Here is a 25446-nt window from a genome sequence, read left to right on the forward strand (position 1 = left end):
CGAGACCTTTTATTATTCAGTGCGATGCTTCTGATGTTGGTTTAGGCGGTTTAATTTTGCAGGAAATAGATGGTAATGAAACTGTCATAGCTTTTGCAAGTAGAAGTTTGACTAGAACTGAAAGAGCCCTATCCATAACACAACGTGAACTTTTAGCCATGATTTTTTGTATCGAGAAGTTTCGATTTTATATTGAAGGGCAACATTTTACTTTAGTGAACGATCATTCTGCCCTTTTGTGGTTAAAAAATATAGATTTTTTGTTTATATCTCCGGAATCTATTAACCGATCTCAATAAAATTTAGTACAGATAATGTATGATAGTAGGCCTTGTATTCCCTAAAATATGAGCTCTAAAGGTTCAACCAGTGGTGTACAACTGGACAGGGTCACCCTCTTTTTTTATAAAAAAAACCTATGACACTGTATGTTTTATAAGCTATTATAACGGATTTATATTCTAATGCAGAAAATATGTAAAAAGGTAACTTGAACTTTTTCCCTAAAGTTCACCGTTCTCGAGTAATTCATACCAATACAATCCCCTTGTGGCACATAATTCTAACCATAATATTACAAAATTATTTAAGGGGACCGCCTAGCCGGGTGTCTTGGCCGGCTGATTTCGACTAGGATGGTTTGAAGAAAAGTACTCGAGTAATGAAGGAGGGTGTACAAGGGGCCTAATAAGGCCTAAGTGCCGTGGTGGAAAAACAATTCCACTACCCTCCGACATACATACATACATACATACATGAATATTTATGTTTATGCTTAAAAGTAAGTGCAATTTGTAAGCACATCAACAAAATTCTTTATACTAGTTGCTTTCAACTTTTTGGACTAAAACGATATTTGGAAAATCATGACGGAGCAATGAAAGGCACAGAAATGAAATTTTAAGTGCATCTGATGACGATCCTCGGCAACTTGGGGTGAGTAAATCGAAATTTTGATAAGGTCTACATAAGGATGGCAGAAATCTGTACCATTTACAACCCGTGCAAAATTTACTCAGACACCTGAACTTTTATCAGTGGTTGTAAGAATTCTTACTAGAAATACTTTGAACCGATGAGGCTACGTTCACAAGGCGAAGGGTAGTGAATTTTCCCAATCTGCATATTTGGTCACAAGAAAAGCCTCATGAAATTCGGACAAGATCTTTTCAACACGAATATTCTGTGAAAGTGTAGCTCGGAATAATTCGCAATAACGTTTGTGCACCTTTCTTCTTGCCGTCCCATCTAAATTCCAAGTCATTTCTAAACTTTCTAGAAAATCATGTATTTGAATTATTAGAAGATGTTCCATTAAATATACGACAAAATAGCTGGATACAAATGAATGGTTATCCTGCGCATTTTAGGAGAATAATACAAGAATGGCTTAATGAAAATTATATCAGGTGATGGACAGGTAGAAGACCAAATGCCAATGTCAACCATAATGCTGCAGAGTGCAGTGTCTTGGCCAGCCAGATCTAAACCCTCTGGACTTCTATGTTTGGGGTTACCTATCTGAAAAGTAAAGCTTACTCCAATAGATAATAGACCACAACTACTGCAGCGAATAGAAGACGGGTGTAATTAATAAAAAGAAAACCACCACATATTAGCTTCAATTAGTTCTATTAATAGAAGATGTCAGCAATGTATCCATGTGGGTGGTTCGCACTTTAAACAATTGCTGTAAATACGTAACGTTAATTTTGTTTCTTGTTTAGTTGTTGCTTGGTAAATGTATTTTTATTATTATTTTGATTTAAATTGTTCTTATTTGTAAAGATTAGGTGTCCAGGTGAAACTAAAACACACCAGGAACACTACCTCACAGGTGACATGGAAAGAATTTTGTTGATGTGCTTACAAATTGCACATACTTTTAAGCATAACATAAATATTCTTGTAATATTATGGTTTGAAGTATCTGCTACAAGGGGATTGTGTTAGTATGAATAACATGAAAATAGTGAATCTTAGGGAAAAAATTCAAGTCACCTTTTTTTACGTATGTAGTGCATTAGAATATAAATCCGTTACAATAACTGGTAAAAAAAACCAGTGCCGTAGTTTTTTTTTATAAAAAGGGGGCGACTCCTGTCCAGTTGTATACCATTGGTTGAACCTCTAGAGTTCATATTTTAGAGAATGCAAGGCCTACTATCATACATTATCTGTACCAAATTTTATTGAGATCGGTTAATAGATTCCGGAGGTACAAATGAAAAATCAATTTTTTTAACAACAACACCCTTTATCTCTAAAACGAAGTCGTTCCAGGCCTATGATTATAAGGCAAACATCTATTATTAAAAAAAAATCTATCTGTCCTCGAAGTTTCCTGCATAAAATTCGGACCACAAGTTATTTTCATTTTGTAAGAAATCTTATATATCAGTTTTAGATATTAACGTTTTTTACGATTTCTTGATATGTATCCTGGGAGATATTTGTCAGAAAATAATCTACTTTGGATATTGACGTAACACCATTTTTATTAGTAAATATCCTTGTTGGTTCTACATTTTAACATATTAGTCCATTACTTTCTATTAAATCCACAATATATTTTTTTCATGAGAATCTGTCAAATAATCAATATTTATGTCACCGCATACTATGATATTAGTACATTGTTTTTTGTACCTATTGCGAGCTTGAGACAACCTATATACAGGGAAAGAATGGGTCAACAATAAGCTGGAGATACTAGACACTAATATATTATGTTTGAACTCATCATGCCTTATACGAATGTCGCTGGTTTAAGAAATACAGGGTGTTCAAGGTTTAAATTTTATTTTCAAATTTCTCAATAATTGAGAAAGTTTTAATAGCATGACTCTGAAAATTGGTAGCATTTTTTTTTTTGGTGTGACAATTACGAATTTGAAGCTTATTTTGACGTTGCTTCTAGAAGGCGCTAGTTTCGCTGTATTATTTAAGTAAATCAGAACATATCATATTTTTTTTATCTGTTGAACTATGCTTAAGAAAGGTTAAAAATCTAAAAGAACGTTCAATTCTACATAAAAAATTTACTGTTGTTTAGGTCGCCTAACATTATCGGTTTCCAAGTTATTTGCATTTAAATGTTTCAATGTATGTATTTTGTGGTGATCTTTTATTCTGAATTATTGATAATAGTAATAATAACAAGCCTTAAGTCAAATTCTAGAAGTGTCCACCACCTACCTCAATAAATGTTACTATACACTCTCTTAAATGTCACTGAATATTAAACAAAATGTCCCTATTATTTTTAAATGCATTCGCGGCTACTTATATTTTCTGCCGCAACTCCTCAACAGAATTAATTTCTTCATGACGCACCACATCCTTCAAGTTTGACCATACTGAGAAGTCCACTCCCACGGCCAATCCACCGATGAGGAAAATGTTCATTTAAGGGCGCCGTTTTATAGACAAGAAATCGTACTTTTGGTAAGACAGCGATAGCACCTGATAGATAGTAGAAAATCCATCCAGGAAGTGGCGGTCTCTACTAGCGTAATGCCAAACTAGAACAACTTCATAATACCACATAGCAATCGACGTAAAGATTTCTTTAATCGGTAACTATATATTCTCAGGACATTGGTAAGCCTATTATCGTCCAGAGCCGCATTAGGGAAAATATGTGCAATAAACAAGAATTGTCAAATAATTTTAATATTTGCACAGAAAAATAATATAATAAACTACAGTGTTTTAATATAATATTGGATGTGGAAACAGAGGAATACTATACTTGATACTATCAAAAATTTAAACATTTATTATAGTGTTTACGAAGATAGTTGAAACCGTATAAAAACTAAAAGTCGGCATCTCTTTATTGTGCCCGGAAAGAGATGCCGACTTTTAGTTTTTATACGGTTTCAACTATCTTCGTAAACACTAGATATACCAAACAACTTTTTTGACAAAAACTTCAAATTCCCCAGATTCTTTATTACTGGGCATGTCGAATGCAAAATGATGCTCATTTTATCTACCCTCCGACATACATACATACATACATACATGAATATTTATGTTTATGCTTAAAAGTAAGTGCAATTTGTAAGCACATCAACAAAATTCTTTACACTCGTTGCTTTCATCTTTTTGGATTAAAACGATAGGTATTTGGAAAATCATGACGGAGCAATGAAAGGCACAGAAATTAAATTTTAAATCGAGTTCCTTGTTCTTTAAACTCGATCCAAAATGGCGAACATGGTTTAAAAAAATCGCAAAGTTGCAAAAAACGGTTTTTCTAAAATAATTTAAAAATATAGCACCGATCGAACAATTTTAAATGAGAAAGTGGTAGGTTTTAAACTGATCTATCGACTGATTTTGACGAATGTAGACGATTTTATTAATTTTAAGGATCAAAATATGACTGAAAAAGACACTTTTTTTGGGTGTTTTTTTTTCAAATAACTATTTCAATTTTTATTTTATGAAAATGACTTTTAAAGAAAGAAACTGCTGACATTTTAAATGTTTAAATGTTTTTCTACGACCTTCTGGAGCCGATATTTTTTTTATTTAAAAAAAATTTTGAAGACGCAATTAACATTTTTTTACATTTATATTGAATGTATATTTAAAAAAAAATTGTAGGATATGTTTACTTGATTTTTAGTATCTATTAGTAATTAAGTAATAAAGTGAAGCGTGCAAGCGCTCGCTCTGAAAACTGATGACGTGCAGTCTAAATGTCTCGCGCTTTCAAAATCTTTGATATCTCGGTTTCTGGACCACGTACAAAAATTCTTTTGTACTTAATCTGGGGTAGCTAAACACGAATATTATAGTCATTTTCGCATTAGAAGCAAAATAGTTCCGTAAATGTTTACTTTTTATTTAACCTACATTTTTTTTACTTTTATTATACTTCTTCACGAAAATATGGAAGACGAACAAGAAAATTAATCAAAAGACAATCCGACAAAGAATAGAAGAATTTCATTCGATAAATAATTTTAGTTTTCATTGTAATAATGTTATAGATATTTTATACATAGTTGTACAATTATTAAATATTNCAGGTAATAATTTCTGTAAGCATTTCTCTATAATGCTTGGACTAAATACTTATAGCCTAAGAGCTGGCGTGATTTTTTCCCATCATTTGTACCAAAGGATAAGCACATTAATGTTGAAATTGGTTTAAAGTTGAAGAAATATCGCTACGTTTGGCCGGAGGCGGCTACTCAAACTTGTTTTTTTTTCAAATAACTATTTCAATTTTTATTTTATGAAAATGACTTTTAAAGAAAGAAACTGCTGACATTTTAAATGTTTAAATGTTTTTCTACGACCTTCTGGAGCCGATATTTTTTTTATTTAAAAAAAATTTTGAAGACGCAATTAACATTTTTTTACATTTATATTGAATGTATATTTAAAAAAAAATTGTAGGATATGTTTACTTGATTTTTAGTATCTATTAGTAATTAAGTAATAAAGTGAAGCGTGCAAGCGCTCGCTCTGAAAACTGATGACGTGCAGTCTAAATGTCTCGCGCTTTCAAAATCTTTGATATCTCGGTTTCTGGACCACGTACAAAAATTCTTTTGTACTTAATCTGGGGTAGCTAAACACGAATATTATAGTCATTTTCGCATTAGAAGCAAAATAGTTCCGTAAATGTTTACTTTTTATTTAACCTACATTTTTTTTACTTTTATTATACTTCTTCACGAAAATATGGAAGACGAACAAGAAAATTAATCAAAAGACAATCCGACAAAGAATAGAAGAATTTCATTCGATAAATAATTTTAGTTTTCATTGTAATAATGTTATAGATATTTTATACATAGTTGTACAATAATTAAATATTTTCGTAAATAAATTAAATTATTTAAACTTATTTTACACCAAAATTAATTAATTAATGAAATGATGAAGTAATTGTTAAAAAGGCAGCAACAATTATTAAAATGACGATATATGCAAAAAATATAAGTTAAATAGAAACTAAACATTTACGGGACTATTTTGCTTCTAAGGCGAAAATGACTGTAATATTCGTGTTTAGCTACCCCAGATTAAGTACAAAAGAATTTTTGTACGTGGTCCAGAAGCCGGGATATCAAAGATTTTGAAAGCGCGAGACATTTAGACTGCAAGTCATCAGTTTTCAGAGCGAGCGCACGGCGCTTCCCCCTACTTCTCCGGCCGGTCCAGCTGACGCACTCAGCGCTTGCACGCTTCAGTTTATTACTCAATTACTAATACTAAAAATCAAGTAAACATATTCTACTAATTTTTTTTTGAAAATATAAGTATTCAATATTAACCTCCATCAAGCGCATCGCTGTAAAATGTTAATTGCGTCTTCAAAATTTTTTCTAAATAAAAAAATTATCTCGGCTTGAGGTCGTAGAAAAAAATTTTTTTTTTATTCCTGAAATATGTCAGCAGTCTTTATGTGTCTTTAAAAGCCATTTTTATAAAATAAAAATTGAAATAGTTATTTGAAAAAACACCCAAAAAAGTCCAACTTTTTAGTCATATTTTGATCCTTAAAATTAATAAAATCATTTTTTAACAGCATGATAATATAACTCTTTACGAAGAAAATAAACCAAACATCGTCACTGTAGGGCTATCCGCTGAGAAGATCTAGCCAATTTTCGAGAACGCCTTTTTTTCAAAAAATCGATATATCGAAAAATAATTAATATTTTAAAATTTTTCAAATATGTACTTTTTTGGCTTGCCGCGGGCTATGCTTGCAGTAAATAGTAAGAGAACGTAAATGTAAACGAGTTATAGAAGAGAAAAGAGAAGATTTTTAACGGTTTTTTCGATATATCTCGAAAAGTAACAGAGCAATCGGTACTTACAAAAAATCAGTCGATAGATCTTTTTAAAACCTACAACTTTCTCTTTTAAAATTTTTCGATCGGTGCTATATTTTTTTAGTTATTTTAGAAAAACTATTTTTTGCAACTTTGCGATTTTTTTTTAACCATGTTCGTGTGGTGGTTCCCTATACCCTGACACTGGGAGCGCCGCTGTGAGAGGTTCAGTGGGGATGGGACCTAGCGAGAACCCGTCAACCTCCCTCGTGCAGCGGGAACTCGGGAAGAGGGCAAGTCAGTCCCAGTCGAATGAGGGAACGACACCTGAGCTGTTTAGTATTTGTCGCTCTGTTACTCTCATATTTTATACGTATACAGTACTACTTGTTAATATATTATTATAATCTGGTGGTGACGGTGTTATTTGTAACCCTTGATACCCAATACTCTACATTCGCCATTTTGGATCGAGTTTAAAGAACAGTAACTCGATTTAAAATTTAATTTTCTATACGGTCATTTTTTTTCCAGGTAATAATTTCTGTAAGCATTTCTCTATAATGCTTGGACTAAATACTTATAGCCTAAGAGCTGGCGTGATTTTTTCCCATCATTTGTACCAAAGGATAAGCACATTAATGTTGAAATTGGTTTAAAGTTGAAGAAATATCGCTACGTTTGGCCGGAGGCGGCTACTCAAACTTGTTTTTTTTTCAAAAACTCCTTGATTTGTACCACCTGCAGACTATGAAATTCGGCTTTAGGAATACAATTTAACCACAAAAGTGAAATGACAGACAAAAAAGTCGGTAGCGTTTCTTAATTACAGCCAATAAAAGGGTTCCGTCGTAAACATCGTAGCGGTCTATGAGTGCAAGCGAGATGGGTTCAGGCCAGGGTTGCCAGGTCTACTGATTTTTCAGTAGATCTACTGATTTGGACTTTGATCTACTGATCTACTGAAATATTTGATCGATCTACTGAAAACTGTAATGACAAAACCATACATCGATAAAGTATGTTAAAAAAAATCTTCCTGAGTTGTAGAAGAAAAATCAACTTTATTATTATACGACTAAACTTACCTTGCATAAATTTCCGAACGCGTTGTTTAAAGACACAGCTCTGTAAATTTCGAACGCGCCCTTAGCGATGGTCGAATCTTTTATGGTTAGATCCTAGATAAATGTTAGATGTCATAAAGGGTTTTTTGGCGAGAAAACCGCTAACCCGGTTAACTATAGTTTGCTGCGGTTTAACGTTTCGGCGAGAAATATAGTTAACCCGGTTTGGCAGAGTTTGCCAAACCATCAAACCGGACTTGTGCGTTGGTTTGGATCTTAAGTTAATATTTCTATCTTTGTTTATTTATTTTCTGTTTCATATCTAGTCACTACTTCGTTTTTTTTTAGAGGTTTTGTTAGGTATAAGTTGTAAATAAAAAAATTTGGTAATGGATTCACTTTGCAAAAAATACAAAGTAATATTGAAAATTGATAATAAAAAAATAGTAATCGAGGATCCAAATAACTCTAATCGTTTATAAGATGGTATATGCATTTTCTATATTGTACTGTATCCTTTTAGACGATACATTTACGTTGGAATGGATAATATTTGTGAACAAAGTAAACCCATTTTGATCTTGGATACTAAGTTAAATATGAGGTAGGTACAACTTTATTTATTAATTAATAATATTTATGTGATAACTAATTTCTTTTTAGTTCGAGTGCAAGTGCCGAGACCTCCGACGAATATTATTCTGAAAATGAGGTTAACTTGAATCGAAAAAAAATGAAGTATGATCAAAAATTTAAAAAAAGCTGGATCGAAGAGGAGCAATTTCAAAACTGGGTCAGCCAAGGAAAAAACGGATACTTTGCTATGTGCCGTGTTTGTAATAAAAATATTTCCATTAAAGCTACTGGACGATTAGCATTAGTTTGTCATCAGGATAGTGCCACACACTAAGCAATGCAAATCTATTAAACTAAAAAGTCAGAGTACTTTAACAGATATGGCGGTTTTTAAAGGGGTATCTAATCATCAAACAGCATTAAAAACTGTGGATTTACATCTTGCAGCTTTTATTACTGAACACAATTTGTCATATAATTTAATGGAACATTTACCTGAGCTATTAACCAAAGTCTGTCCTGACTCTGATATAGCAAAAAAAATTAAGTGCAGTCGTACTAAATGCTCTTGTATTGTTAAGAATGTAATTGGGAAGAAAAATGAAAAGGAAATTTGTGAAATTTTAAGCAACACCAAATTTTCATTAATAATTGATGAATCCACGGATCGTTCATGCACAAAGCATTTGTGTCTTGTTTGTAGATACCGCCATAATAAGACGTAAGTTCATATGATAATATATATTTGTTAACTAAATTTAGTTTCTTCTATTAATTTCATTATTTTTACTTTTAAGCTCGTATAATAAATTTTACAGAATTCAAGACAGTTTCCTCGCCTTGCTGCCACTTAAAGATGCCAAAGCTGAAGATTTGTATAGAGAAGTTACAAACTTCTTTGATAGGAAGAAAATTCCCTACCAGCGGAATTTAATAGGATTCGCATCTGATGGTGCCAGCGTTATGGTTGGCCGACACAATTCAGTTGTGTCAAGGTTAAAAGTAGATATACCAAATGTTTATGTAGTAAAATGTATATGTCACAGCTTTCATCTGTGTGCATCAAATGCATGTTTAAAATTACCTAGAAGCATTGAAGATTTAGCACGTGAGATATACCCTTATTTCTCTAACAGCCCAAAAAGAGTGGAAACGTTTAAAGAATTTCAAAGTTTTAGTAATGTAAACATTCATAAAATTTTACATCCAGCTCAAACAAGATGGCTCTCCCTTGAAACCGTAGTTTCTAGAATCCTAGAGCAATATAATGCATTAATATTATTTTTCACGGATGCTACTGTAAATGACCATACCTTAGCACCACAGAATATTTTGACAAAGTTAAATGATCGGTTTACAAAGTTATATTTTCAGTTCTTAGAATTTTCTTTAGCTTTTTTCAATAATCTGAACAGACAGATGCAATGTGAAAAACCAGTGATTCAAGAATTACACAAATCTGTCAGTGTTGTGTAAAAATCTTTTTTAGAATGTTTTATAAAAAGAGATGTACTAATAAAAACGCCACTTCATCAAGTAAATTATAAAGATCCAAATAATTTTATGCCATTAGAGGAAATATATTTAGGGGCAAAAGTCCTAGTGTTACTCGATTCATTAAATGACACCGATAAATCTATTTTTAGAAAAAGATGCCTAGATTTTTACATAGAGGCCGCGAAACAAATTAACCAAAGGTTTGATTTTAACGACCCAGTTTTGATGAATATAAATTTAATAAGTGTAAAAAATATTTTGGATAAGAGAGGTAACAGTATCATCCCACTTGCAAAATATTTTCCAAATTTGATTGCGGAAAATGAATTGCAATTGTTAGATAATGAATGGCGATTACTTAGAAATACAGAAATAGAGTCCAATTATAACGTAGAGATAGAGAAGTTTTGGGAAAACATTGAAAATATATGCTACGGTGACGAAACCCCTATGTTTCCCATTCTAAACAGATTTGTTTTTAATTTGTTAATTTTACCACATTCATCGGCGAATGTAGAAAGGATTTTCTCAGCTATAAATTTAATGAAAACTGATGAAAGAAATAAACTTTCATCAGCTAGTATTGTGGGGCATCTACATACAAAAAACTTTCTTAAGACTAGAAAAGCATGTTGTTATAATGTTAGTTTTTCAAGAGATGTAATACATTTACACAATAATAATATGTATAAAAAAGAACTTGATTATGATGTAACAGATTCTGAATAAATTTGTTGTTTTATGTACATATAACATATTCCTATGGAAATTTGTTACTTATTAAATCGTTATTTTTTTTTGGTACACCTTTATTTTGTTAAGTAGTTTTAAATGTAGAATGTTTTTATTAAAAAAAATGTTATTTATTTTATTTGTATCTGTTTTGTTTGTTTTCTTTACGTCTAAGATATACATTTCGTTTCAGCAATATACTTTTATTTAGCCAAAATTCCCAAGTTATCCAATTATTTTTTTACAATTTGCATGGGATTGTAGCATTTCAATTTAAATTTTAAATCTCGCGCCGAAGTTGGGTTAGGGTCAGATAGAGATGAGTTTCCGTTGTGAAGTCAAGGTTTCTAAAATAGTGTTCTGTGGTTTCTAAAATTTATTTTGTCAAGTTTATGAATTAAAAGTTATTTCTTTCATTTATCTACCGATTACGAAAATATAGTTTAATAATAACCGATAGAGATGTCTTTTCTCCATCCTACTATAATATAAAATAAGTCTACTGATTTCTACTGAATTTTTTAATACATTTCTACTGAAGGAAGAAAAATTGAGCTGGCAACCCTGATTCAGGCTTGCAAACGCGCAAGGGACGGAGAATCATATATTATTCCTACATTGCACGCATGTTTAGTGGCTCTGTAAATAGATTTGTAAGAAAATAAATATAAGCAAACATATATTTTATTGAAACTTAACATTCAGTAATAGGAAAACTAAACATTATACACTTTGAAATAAAAAATATGAAAATTTTACTTATACCATTACGAAAGCCATACTTCCAGCGTAAGCATGTGTATTTTTTTCTAAACATTGTTTATTTTAGCAAACCTGCATGTCGGCCTAATAAAGTTTTTTATTTTCGTGGTATTCAAAATAACGTGGCGGAAGATTAACGAGCATGCGTTGTATTGCTTAACATTTTAATTTACATTTTTGATAAAATATTAAATCAAATGTAGAGCTTCCTTATATACAGAGTGTCTCATAATTAGTGTCCAATAATTTATCACTTGATTATATAGCCAAAAATAAGAATATGTTTTCAAATAAACATGGGTCGAGAGATGCTTCCTAAGGGATCTACGCTCCCTAAAAGGGGCCTCAAAAAATTCATTTTTTTAAATATTTTCGAAACGGGTTCTAGGAAAATTATAAATTTTGACATAATTGACGCTCATTATCATCATAAAATTTTAATCGTTGGCTAAAATTTGCCTCTATTTTTTTTACTTGTCGAAATTTTTTCAAGTTCAAGTTTTCATGCCAACATATGATAGATATTCATTTCTTTTACAAAAGAGGTACTCTTTAGTTCATTGGATAAAATGCTCCATTTCCGAGAAAAACGAATTTAAGCAATTCATTAAGTTACCTTAATAATAAATTCGTCTTGAATGGTTAAAATGGGCACATGTACCATTATGAATTTTCATATGTCATCATATCAATATACATTGTAATAAACAACGTGAAAAGTGCTTAGAAAAGTTTGTTATGGGCCGTCCCGAGCAAGGGGAGGGGGAGAATCGGTTCAAATTTTGCATGCATTTGTTGCTATAAAATTTGATTGATCTGAGTTTTCTATGAAAAAAAGGTGATGTTGTTTTGATCTGAATTTGAAAATTTCAGCAAACAAAACAATAGTGGCAAATTTAAGCCGACGACCCCCCCCCCCAATTGAGATGATTAAAATTTTTGAAAAATTTTATGATAATCTATTTCGACTTTTAAGAGCGTTCATGGTATCAACATTCATAACTTTCCTTCAACCCATTTCGAAAATATAAAAAATAATAATTTTAGGCCCTATTTAGGGGGTGTAGCTCCCTTAGGAAACATCTCTCTACCCATGTTTATTTGAAAAAATATTCTTATTTTTCGCAATATAATCAAGTGGTACGTTATTGGACACTAATTTTGAGACACCCTGTATATAAGAAAACTCTACATTTGATTTAATATTTTATCAAAAATGTTAATTATAATGTTAAGCAAATTAGTATACAACGCACGCTTGTTAATCTGCCACGAAATACTGATGCCATACAATCGTTATTAATTAGGCATATAATTAAGCAGTTATAGTAAAACCAAAAATAACTGTAAAAAAATCTAACTGGTATAATCAAATAAAATATTTTTAATTAGTAAGTCATCATTTCATTTGTTCACAGCGTATTTGCCTCCAGTTCCTCCTTGACCTACATTAATAATAAGTAGGTAACTATTCTGTCATAAAAACATGCCCTTTGTTTAAACACATCTAAAAACACTTTATCAGAGGCATGCCGGCGAGTTGTACAGTACACCTGCACTTTCCGTATTCCACCGTACCACATATTGTTAGTAATATGTGACCGTACCTATTTCATCGTGACGATGCGAGAACGAATCATTTGCTTTAAAATGTGTTGTAAATTGTAAAGTATCTACATAAATCAATCACTTTTTAAACAGAGGCTAATTAATAAACATTTCATTTAAAAACTAATAAAACACAACAGAAAAATTAAATTGTAAAAAATATTTTTAGGGGAACTCATTTGGCTTGCTTCTCAAGAAAAATGTAATAATAACTTGAAGTCACTCTTCAACAAACAACAGTAATTATTACATACAAAATTCTGTATTCAGAATTATGGTTTCTAAAATTATACTGGATCTAATAACTAGTAAAACATACAAAAATCAATTTGTGAAAAATATCTTAAAGAAATCTTAGGGAGACACTGACTCCCCCGCTTCTAAAAAAAACTGCCACTGTGTAGGAAATTTTAATTATCTTATCACGCTCCATTTTAGTTTAGACAGTCTGACTGATACCGAATGGCATTTGCCTAATTCTTTCTTCTCTAGTAATTATATTATCGATTATATTATCTGGACTATTATCAAAATATGTGTATTAAGTACTATAATTTATTTGTGTTTATAGCTCTTTTACTATTAGACTAATTATTAATTGTCAGAATTAAAATTTTTTAACTTACTAGTATTTAACAGTATTCGTAAGAACTCGGAATAACAGTTTTATTATTACGATTATTTTACATGCAAAGCTTAATATTCCCATTAAACAAGCACTGCCATCACATTCTTTTATATTATCTAAAATCAGCGCAAATACAACTCAAACATATTGAAGTTAGTCCGGCTCTGGTTCGGCAAAAAATACCTTAGAACGACAACTGTGACTATCGCCCTCTTTTCGATAGTGTCTAAACTATAGAAAAGTTGAAATACGAAGGATTTCTTCAATTGCTCGGCATGAAAAGATGACGGATAATATAAAATATCAGAACACGTACCTTTCCTGTTTTGTCCAATTGATTTATAAAACTACTCAATAATTCTTATTAATTCATGTATAAATAGTATCCTAAAAGCATTCTGCTGGGTGTGGGTATGTTTATAATACCGTACGCTTTTATCTGTATGTTCAACAGTCGTGTAAAGTTCAGGAAACGTAAGATAAAAAAATATGTTTTTTTTTTCTTACTTAAAATGTGTTGTCAGTTATCTCACACCCTGAAGAACACTTGTATGAGTAGTACAGTGAAGAGATATCGTTTCCAACTTGCTTAAAATTTTTAAACAATTGGACAAAAAAATTCATTGAAAATTGTGCATAAAAACGCCCCCCTTAAATCTCTCTTAAAGCGAGTGGTACATCATCTAGAAGCTCGTTTAAATTATGTTGAAGAAAGTTTAAATAATGAGGTCCAGTTAGAATGAGTGAAAAGGTCCTACGAAAAAAACAGAAATTAAACCACACCAAATTATTCACCTTAAACTCATGCTGAAAATGTCTTTCTTTTACAGCATGCGGATTTTCGGAATCCCACAAATGATTGTTCTTCCAATTGAAAACTCCCCGTCTAGTAATCGTCGCCTCATCGGTAAATAAAATGTTATTGAGGAAATCTGGGTTTTCCATTTGCATATTTTGTACAAACTGAGTAAATTTTAAACAAGCTGGTAAATCTTGAAACAATAACTGCTGAACCGGAGTATAATGATATGGATGGAGCATTTCTTTTTTCAAAATTCTACAAATGGACGACTGGCCTACCCCCGTTGCCGCACTTAACCGACGAGTACTCATATCGGAATTTTACGAAACATCTTCCTCTTCTTCATCGACTGTGATAGATTTTGGACTACCATGGTTACTTTTTGGTCGAAAAGATCAGTTTTGTCTAAGCGTTTGTAAAGATTTCTGGATAGATTAGGTTGCAATCTATTTGGGTACATGTGTTCATATCTTCGGGCTACCGCATGTCCATTAAAATTAGCCTGGGCAAAAACACAAATCATATCACGCATCTCACTGTTTAAAATTATTATGTCATGGCTTTTTTTGATCACTAGCTAATAATTTTGCATGAATAATAAATCACACGCACGCAAAATACGCTAATATTTATTGACACGAAAATTGACACAAGCCTACTTAGAAAAGAAATAGCAATATAACGCCTGAAAGAAAATCACCACAAAATGCATTGAAACTTTTAAATGCAAATAATTCAGAAACCAATAAAGTTAGGCGACCTAAACAAGAGTACATTTTTTATGTAGAATTGAACGTTCTTTTAGATTTTTTTTAAGCATAGCTCAACAGATAAAAAAAATATGTTTTGATTTACCTAAATAATACGGTGAAACAAGTGCCCTCTAAGAGCAACGTGAAAATAAGCTCCAAATCTGTAATTCTCATACAAAAAAACCCAACACTACCAAATTTCAGAGTCATGGTTGGTTTATAAAAAAGAATTAGTCCTAACTTAGTCTTAGCCTTAGTATTAACCTTTACACTAATCTTAGTATTAGTCCTAAGAATAGGTACACGTTTATAAAAACAATGTGTGGTCCTAATTTTATTAAGATTAACCAATGAGCGATTCGACTACGAGCATGGCTAGTAATATCACAGTATAATATTTGATTAATATTCTGTGGTAATGTTATTTTATTTGTTTTGTTGATGAGTGAAAAGAAAAATATAACCTATTACTATGGTAATGGCGTAATGGCGACCACCATAGACAAAGACAGGAGACCACTATGCTAGTGCTACGAAATGCAATACTTGTGCATGCGCACTTCTCAGATCTTAGTCTTAATCCTAGAAAAATTAAAAGATGCGAACTTTCAAGGTCATGTCTTAAGACCTCCTTACGACTAGGGATTTTTATAAACCGGTACATTACATTCTGTACATTTAACTTTTTAGGACTAAGATTAAGGTTAAGTTACGGCTAAGTTAGGACTAATACTTTTTTATAAACCAACCATCATGCTATCAAAACTGTCTCACTTATTTTTTATTTAATAATTTATACTTTCAAAAAATTTTTGGCGGTCCAGTATTTTACCTTCCACGGTCCGGACCTGAACCGCGGTCCGCCAGTTTGTTGCCCACCATTGGCCTAGCCCGATAGCTAAATGGTTCAATCTTATTTAAGGTAATATGCATTTTAAAATCTGTACTTGATTTTTCAGGTCTTATAGCGTGTAAATAATAGTTCTTAATTATCTCTTTTGTTTCAGATACCACTAAAGCCGGTAATTTAGGATTTATGTTCAAATCGATGGATGAATCTTCAATACTTTCGACCAGCAGTACCTCATTTGTCACAAAATCTAAATGAACTGATCGAGGAATAATTTGTACAGAATTGGTTTCAAAAACAACCTTCTGTATGTTTGAATGGGATATGAAATCTCTATCTAATAAACCCTGAAATGACATAGTTTCCGCATCGACAATATAAAATTTAATATTATAAAGTATTGTTATTAACTCTAACGTTATCATAAAATAAACACTATCAACATTGAAATAGGGCTACCTGAGTCAATTATGCAATCTACATCTAGATTTAAACTCATTAAAAACACACCAACCTTATACATGGAAGGACTTATTAACATTGTAGTTGACTTATGAAAATTCTTTTCCTTCTTGGCTTCCATACAATCCTTGCTTAAAAAGTTAGTATCTCTGTCTTCTACTAAAGTGATGGTATTCGGTGAAGTAGCTGCCTCCTGTTTGGTTTTGGTCCTAGGGCACATTCTCTTCTGATGTTCAGTGGAACCACAAATTTAGCAGGAACCCTTCACTCCTAGATGCTTCGGATAGTTGTTCCAAAGGGACCGGTTTCATTGCAATTGTAACATTTTGGGTGAGATGTTCCTATCTCTTATACTTCATTCTTTATTTCTGGTTTTTGGTTTCTGACATAAGTAGCATTCTGTGGTCTTCGATTTGTTTCTGACTTTCCTTTCCCGTTTCTTGCACCATGAACTTTTACAGTTTACTATATCCTTGAATAAATCGTCTTCGTCTGCATAATATTTTGCTAGTATAAAATCTGAAAGCTTTTCTGACAATAACCCTATTGCTACTTGTTCCTTAATCTCAGCAAATTGCGGGTTACACACTTTACATAATGATACTTTGTCATGGAAGTATGTACTAATATTTTGATTAACTCGCTGGCTGTGACCTTGCATACGGCGCCATAAGTTAGTTTTATTTTCTTCAAAAATGAATGTCTTGCGAAAGACTGTCTCAGATTCATTCCAGTTTCTAATTTCTGTGTCTCTACCCTGTAGTCAATGTTTTGTGGCACCTACTAAGTGTTTATAAGCTGTTTGTAGAATAAATGCGTCGGGCCAACTGTAGTGCTATGTTCTTCAGCTGGATTAACCAGGTTACTGCATGCTGGGGACTTAATTCACCTCTAAAATTCATTATGGATTTACTAAGGTCCGGCATCACGTTAAACGTATTAGAATTTTGACTGCCATTGGAGCTACTGTTACTTTGTTGTTGCATATCCTGATTAAGTTGCATCATATTTAGTAAATCTGAGTTTTGCTTAACCAGAATGTTGACTGTATTCACTAAAGCACTTATACTGTCTATATTTCCTTCTCCGGAATTATTTCCATGTTCATTCTCATTTCATTGATCCATAAACTGAGCATCTGCCGCCATTTTTATCAGTGTCTGTCACTGGTTTCCAACTGGTTTTTTACACTGTCTTTAATTAGTCTTTTATCCGGTCTTTTACCCCACACCTGATAACTATAGGGGATGTTTTCTCTCTCCAGATCACACCCTACTCGTAACACTAAGAATATTAATAAATGTCTACTAATTTTCTAAACTTTATTTCTGCTTAACATTGACTAAACGTAAAACGTACATCAACACTTCCGCCATTATATTTCATACTAATACTCCCAACCTCACAACCACATAAACACTAAAATGACTCCTACAATGTTATTTATCTTATTTATAATTTTTATTTTAAACTTATAATTTGAAGATTGAGATTACCCAAGATTACAGGTTTAGTTTTGTGAAAAAGTATTTGGCTTATTTTCAGTACAAAATTCAAATCTTTTAACAAGCACCCCATCGGGCCAAAACGATGGTGAATAAAATAGTTCTTGGAATTACATATCTGCTTCCACCATAAAAGAAGGAATTTTTAGCCAGAGAAGGTAATATGGTAACTTCGAACACATGACCAGGCGATCATTGTTCTGGATACGTCTTAATATTTTCTGGGCTTGAATTAGGTTTGCAGCGGCCAACATAAAGCCACAAACGTCGTGTGGAGCCTCTGAAATTTTCAGTTGTATTTGTTTTGTTTGTGCCAATTATCATGTTCTTCTTCTTTCTTGTTCTGAGTTTGGTGTATTTATTTTTATTTGTGTACTTGTGTGAATAAATTTTTTGTTTTCTCATATTTATGTTTACACTTTTTTTCTGTACAGTTTTACTTTCAATAAAGGTAGCAACAGAAGATAAAGTTTCTGTTAAACTATTCAAGCCTAAACGTTTACTTGGAATGGAAGTATGTTGTTTTCAGCATGTGTCACTTGATGCATGTAATCCTTACTAGTGAGTAGTCTAACCATTTCGATATTAAACTCTCTTAAATCTGCCTCTTGCTTTAAGGCATTTATTTCATTAACCAGAAGACTAGTCTGCTCCTGTACGCATTCTTGTATAACTGTTGTCATTCCATTCACTGTCAGCGTAATAGGTTATGAGGATTCGGTGGTATCACCTCTAAAACTTGTACCACGAGTAATTATTAATACATTAAATTAAATTCAACATAGAAATAAATTTAAAAAACCACAGAGTAGGAAATACACATCCACTCACTTACACGTATCGACGTCGAATTATTATAAAATTTCCCCCTGTTGTAATTTCCAAGGTCAAAAAAAAGGGTCCCATTTAAAATTTTCAATTTGGTCTTCAAACGACCTTGAAGTCAAGATCAAGGTCATGTCAAGATATCCCTTTTTTGCACCCTACAACTTTTAAAAAAGTGATCCCAACAAGGTACTCCGTTGTCTCAAGATTCTTGTTCTTTTTTTTTTATTTTTTATGGCCAGAATATGAGTTAAGTCAAAAAAATAATAAAATATTTTTTCTTTCGTTTTTCAATCGAAATCCGTGGTAAAAAATGAGTGTTTCCATTTAAAAAAATCAACTTCCTATCTAAAAACACCACTTCCGGTCTAGACCGGAAGTCGTAATACGGACCTTTCAATGAGGAAGTTGTATCAAATTTTATTTTGAAGCAAAATTTATTTAAAGTGCAGAAAATGACTATAAAGCATGTTTCTATAAGTAAAACCCCTTTAACTATTAATTATTATGTAAATAATTATTGAAATATTGAATATAATTATGTAGGCGAAAACGGTATCTAATTGTTCAAACAATTTGTGACATCAGGATCTGATATGTGTTAAGACTGACAAGACGGGGACGCCGGCCCTGCTGTCATTTAATCTCGTGTTGATTTAGTTTATGTTCACATCAAATTCAGAGTAGTTTTGAGTAGTTAGTTTTAGTGTATAAAGTGGTATAAATTTAAAGACAAGTTTAGTTAATTTTCATAGAGTCTACGAACATTTTCACAATATCTACCTAGGTAGCTTTAGAGCGTGACAGCTTCAGGATCAGAATTACAACACGAGAACATGAAAGACATTAACAATATCTGAACGTAAATATTGTGGTATTCGTGTGTAGTTCTACAACAATGACTGCCCCCAACAAATTATTCTTTAATGTAACAAAGGATGAGAAAATGAGAAGGAAATGGTGTTTGACTATGAGAAGAAACCTGAAGAAAAGTCCAGTTAGCGTTAAATCTATTTTACACATCTGTGAGGATCATGCAAACATTGATAGAACAAGTAGCAAATTCTCCACATGTTAATGACAAATTAAAATATTCTTCATTACTATAATTTAAAAGATCATTATGCAGTTTTATTTAAATATTCAGCAAAAACTATTCAGATGCAACAATAATTTGACAATTAACATGACAAATGTCAAGTTATTTCTATTATTTTGGAGTGTTTCTGACCAATTTGACCACAGGTCTCCGATATGAGAAAAACTGTCCAATAAATAGAAAATTGCAAATATCTCTAAAAGTAGTAACAGCAACCTTAACAATGCTTATATGGTTTGAAAGGAAATTTCAATCTACATATCGCACCCTTGCTTCAAAAGTGTCACAAGTCAAAATCCTTCATTTTTCAGAAAAGATGAAAAAGCTCTAGCGACAAAAGTAACTAAATTGTTTAAAAACATTATTGATGATTATAAAGGTTTCAGCAAAGGGGCCAAAAACCAAATAGCATTTTGGAACCATTTTAACTGCAACTAACTGAAAATCAAAATCAATGGTGGTATTATGTCAAAAATTGAATTTTTTGAGTTGTGACACTTTTGAAGCGAAGGTGCGATATGNGTAAAAATACCTATATATGAAAGTTGCACCCCTGAGACGATATACCCTCTTAAAGGAGGGGAATGAAATTCACATTTTATTTTTTTTTCTTTAACGTCGGGAATGCTAGAGACACTAAACTTGGTATGAGCATCCTACTAATAAAGTGACAACTTTTCAATATTTTTTCGATCATTGGCGTATTTTAAGAAGGAGTGAAACAGTCAACCCCATTGCAATATTTTACTAGAAATTTTTTATAAGAAGCAAATTATTTATTTAAAAATATTTATTGGGAAGACTGATGTATTGCGCAACTTTTTTACCTCTTGTAGTTTCTTGATAAAGCCTATAGTTTTCTAATAAAAAAATTTGATGCGTTATCGTTCACTAAAGAGGTAATTTCGAAAATTTGTAAAAATAATGTAGGCGGATGTCATAACAAATAAATTGTTATTTATCATATTAATAAATTGACACTTTCTGTCAATAAGTTGGTAATTTAATAACAACATTTAGAATAATTTTCTATTAATTAATGAAAAATATTTGCTAATTTATGACTATGGGACGTAATTGTATTAGGTAAAGTTATTTATCTGAAATAAAATTTAATACAAACGGAAAACAAGAAATGCAAAATCAAATTTAAAGAATATTCTCGAAATAATTTCCATTTTGCTGCAAGCATAACCTAATACGTCTGTTGAATATAACGCACACGCACAAATAGTTCTTGGTTATTGCGAAGGTCATATTGCCTGAAATATTCTTAAGCGTAGTTCTTCTAAGGAGGCAACAGGAGTGGCATAAACAGTACTTTTTATGTGTTCCCACAAAAGAAATCTAAGATACTCGGCCGCTCCAAGCCTGTGTGGAACAATAAAAGGACCTACTGGAGTATTTCCTACAATTCCCATCCAAACGTTTAAACTGAAATTATGTTGACATCTTGAAACAAATATTTCATGAGTATTTTCTTCCGACCATGAATGAACATTATGAAGGTTTACTGCACCTACTCTCGGAAATTTTGCTTCATCGGTGAAAAGTATATTCATTAGGAAAATTAAGTCATGCCTGGAAATATTGATGTACCATTGACAAAAATCCACGCAGTTAGGTAAATCAGGGTCATTCAATTCTTGCACGGGTTGATGATGAAATGGGTATAAAAGATTTTCATAAGCTACATTCCAGACAAGACTGTGAGAAACTTGCAGTTGCCTGGACACCGCTCTTGTGCTTATACCACAGTCTTGTTCTAGATGTTCCAGTATAGCTTCCTCAGTTTCAACAGTTCGGACATTTCGCCTTCTTCCGGCACCCTTCCGATTGGGCTGAATTTTACCAGTTTCGCGAAGCCTTCTTTCCATCGAGGCCAATGTTTGTCTATGAGGAATCGGCCGGTTTGGATATCTTTGGTAGTATAATCTTACTGCAGCGTTACTATTTTTTCTGGATTCGAAAAACACTTGGAGCATGTCGACATATTAGTCTGATAATAAATTAATCAATTGGTACTAATTATTGGTTGACAAAAAGTGTCAATTTATTAATATGATAAATAACAATTTATTTGTTAAGACATCTGCCTACTTTAATTTTACAAATTTTCGCAATTACCCCTTTAGTGAACGATGATGCATCTAATTTTTTTACTAGAAAACTATCGGTTTTATCGAAAAATTACAAGAGGTAAAAAAGTTGCGCAATTCTTCCTAATAAATAATTTGCTTCATATAAAAAATTCCTAATAAAATATTNACGTCATCGGCCTTCGGCCTCAAGGTCATCCCAAGCCAGAAAGTGGAGGGGGGAGACTCCCTGCCGGCTAAAATACCCTACTGACTCATTTATTGCGCAACTTTTTTACCTCTTGTAATTTTTCGATAAAACAGTTTTCTAGTGAAGAAATTAGATGCGTCATCGTTCGTAATTGCCAAAATTTGTAAAAATAAAGTAGGCGGATATCATAACAAATAAATTGTTTTTTATCATATTAATAAATTGACACTTTCTGTCAATAAGCTGGTAATTTAAAAATAACATTAAGAATAATTTGCTATTAATTAATGAAAAAATGTTTAATAACTTATGACTATGGGACAAGTATTAGGTAAAGTTATTTACCTGAAATAAAATTTAATACAAACGGAAAACAAGAAATGCAAAATCAAATTTAAAGAATATTCTCGAAATAATTTCCATTTTGCTGCAAGCATAACCTAATACGTCTGTTGAATATAACGCACACGCACAAATAGTTCTTGGTTATTGCGAAGGTCATATTGCCTGAAATATTCTTAAGCGTAGTTCTTCTAAGGAGGCAACAGGAGTGGCATAAACAGTACTTTTTATGTGTTCCCACAAAAGAAATCTAAGATACTCGGCCGCTCCAAGCCTGTGTGGAACAATAAAAGGACCTACTGGAGTATTTCCTACAATTCCCATCCAAACGTTTAAACTGAAATTATGTTGACATCTTGAAACAAATATTTCATGAGTATTTTCTTCCGACCATGAATGAACATTATGAAGGTTTACTGCACCTACTCTCGGAAAATTTGCTTCATCGGTGAAAAGTATATTCATTAGGAAATTTAAGTCATGCCTGGAAATATTAATGTACCATTGACAAAAATCCACGCGGTTAGGTAAATCAGGGTCATTCAATTCTTGCACGGGTTGATGGTGAAAAGGGTATAAAAGATTTTCATGAGCTACATTCCACACAAGACTGTGAGAAACTTGCAGTTGCCTGGACACCTGTCTTGTGCTTGTACCACAGTCTTGTTCTAGATGTTCCAGTATAGCTTCCTCAGTTTCAACAGTTCGGACATTATGCCTTCTTCCGGCACCCTCACGATTGGGCTGAATTTTACCAGTTTCGCGAAGCCTTCTTTCCACCGAGGCCAATGTTTGTCTATGAGGAATCGGTCGGTTTGGATATCTTTGGTGGTATAATCTTACTGCAGCGTTACTATTTTTTCTGGATTCGAAAAACACTTGGAGCATGTCGACATATTCGTCATTGGTATAAATATTATTTGCCATAATTATTCTGATAATAAATTAATCAATTGGTACTAATTATTGGTTGACAGAAAGTGTCAATTTATTAATATGATAAATAACAATTTATTTGTTATGACATCCGTCTACTTTATTTTTACAAATTTTCGCAATTACCCCTTTAGTGAACGATGATGCATCTAATTTTTTTACTAGAAAACTATCGGTTTTATCGAAAAATTACAAGAGGTAAAAAAGTTGCGCAATTCTTCCTAATAAATAATTTGCTTCATATAAAAAATTCCTAATAAAATATTGCAATGGTGAAACCGCTGAATCTAAGATGGAATGTGTAGTGATCGACATGATGGAGCACCACTGCACACTACACCAATGGCTCAATCAGAATTATAATAAGCGGATTGGAAGTTTTGATCTTTCAACTTGACCACCAAGATCCCCAGATTCAAATCCGTACGACAATGAGGTATAATAGGGCTCCTGGCAGATACCCTCTCAATAGAAATAACAAGGAACAGTGCTTACCAATGCACATCCTAGGCCCTTGACCAAAAGGCAAGTGAGTGAACTGGTTCATATTCTTTTTCTTCTCCTCGCTGAACCGCTCTGGATCGAACTCTTTTGGATTCTCCCAATATTCTTCGTCGTAATGAAGGCCTAGTACAGGGATGTACAAGGTAGTGCCCTTTTCTATGACCAAATCTTCTCCATCTACTTTGTAGTCACTGACACACAGTTTTTGTAGAAACCGTGCTGGTGAATGAATCCTCAATGCCTCTGAAATCATCATAATATTTGTTTATTTATTTATAAATAGCTACAAAAGAAATGAAGCAATTTTCTATCGACGTACTGGTTTAGTTATATTCGTGCATACCATTTATAACCTGTTCCAAATATTTCATGTCACTGAGTGAGTCATAGGTGAGCTTGCCCTCGTGCTTAGCCAAAACTTCATTGATTTCATCCCTGAGTTTCTCCTGGATGTCTTGATGAACGGCCAATTCGAATAAGGCGAAGGTCATGGTGGTGGAGCTGGTTTCAAAGCCTGCTATGAAGAATACGAAACTTTGTGCCACCATCTCGTCCATTGTCAGGGTATTTCCGTCGCCTAAAACTGAAAAAATACGTCATGATAAGTGAATACAAATAGGATGTAACAATATTACCATGGTGGCCATTTTCCTTCCCTTCGTTTTTATCCCTGATCTCCATAAGCAATTGCATGAAATCCTTCCTAACCACATGGTTCTTCTCGCGATACGACACTGTGTCCTTTACCACCCCCGTGAAGAATTCTGAGACATCGACGCTGATCTGGCGCATTCTCAAAGCCCGCGCCAGCCCGGGAAAATTCTCAGTGAACGTCAACCTGATTGCGTCAAGCTTACTGACGGAGAAGAATTTGTTCCCGAAACGTCTGAAGGCTTAGTTTGGTTCCTTGAAGCTGTTACAGTCAAGTCCGAATGCGCAGGAACCTATGACGTCGGTGGAAAAACATGCTGAAAACAAAAAGATTAATGTTACAATACTCGTAGTTATTTAATATAGTATTTTTCTACTGTAGGTCGTAAATTGCTAACTTTACGTATGCAAAAAGCAGTGAGACTTGAAGACTAACAACAGAAAAATCAGCAAAAGCTCATTATGTATGCAAATCGTAAATAAATGTAGTACTGGTGCTTATATTCAATATTTTTATATTATGCATTTTCGGCATAGATGAGGTCCACTTTTAACAAAACTTTGTGCGATGGGACTGACTCATTTATTGCGCAACTTTTGTAATTTCATATAAAAAATTCCTAATAAAATATTGCAATGGTGAAACCGCTGAATCTAAGATGGAATGTGTAGTGATCGACATGATGGAGCACCACTGCACACTACACCAATGGCTCAATCAGAATTATAATAAGCGGATTGGAAGTTTTGATC

The 25446-nt window shown here is 32.7% G+C and overlaps 2 protein-coding genes across 2 annotated transcripts; one reads left to right on the top strand and one right to left on the bottom strand.

Annotated features, from left to right (window-relative positions):
- Positions 1 to 8931: 8931 nt before the first annotated feature.
- Positions 8932 to 9925, top strand: LOC111691973 (zinc finger BED domain-containing protein 5-like). The gene is made up of 3 exons (XM_023455549.1): positions 8932 to 9170; positions 9268 to 9748; positions 9824 to 9925. The coding sequence occupies exons 1-3, from the start codon at positions 8932 to 8934 to the stop codon at positions 9923 to 9925; spliced, it is 822 nt and encodes a 273-aa protein (XP_023311317.1).
- Positions 9926 to 17695: 7770 nt separating this feature from the next.
- LOC111691974 (probable cytochrome P450 6a20) lies at positions 17696 to 24834 on the bottom strand. The gene is made up of 4 exons (XM_023455550.1): positions 24678 to 24834; positions 24386 to 24619; positions 24034 to 24285; positions 17696 to 17826 (listed from the first exon to the last, which is right to left on the bottom strand). Exons 1-4 carry the CDS (start codon positions 24832 to 24834, stop codon positions 17696 to 17698), a joined length of 774 nt encoding a protein of 257 aa, XP_023311318.1.
- Between the last annotated feature and the right edge of the window lie 612 nt (positions 24835 to 25446).

The sequence above is a fragment of the Anoplophora glabripennis genome, unplaced genomic scaffold (assembly GCF_000390285.2).
Source record: "Anoplophora glabripennis isolate ALB-LARVAE unplaced genomic scaffold, Agla_2.0 scaffold637, whole genome shotgun sequence".
NCBI classification, from domain to species: Eukaryota; Metazoa; Arthropoda; class Insecta; order Coleoptera; family Cerambycidae; genus Anoplophora; species Anoplophora glabripennis.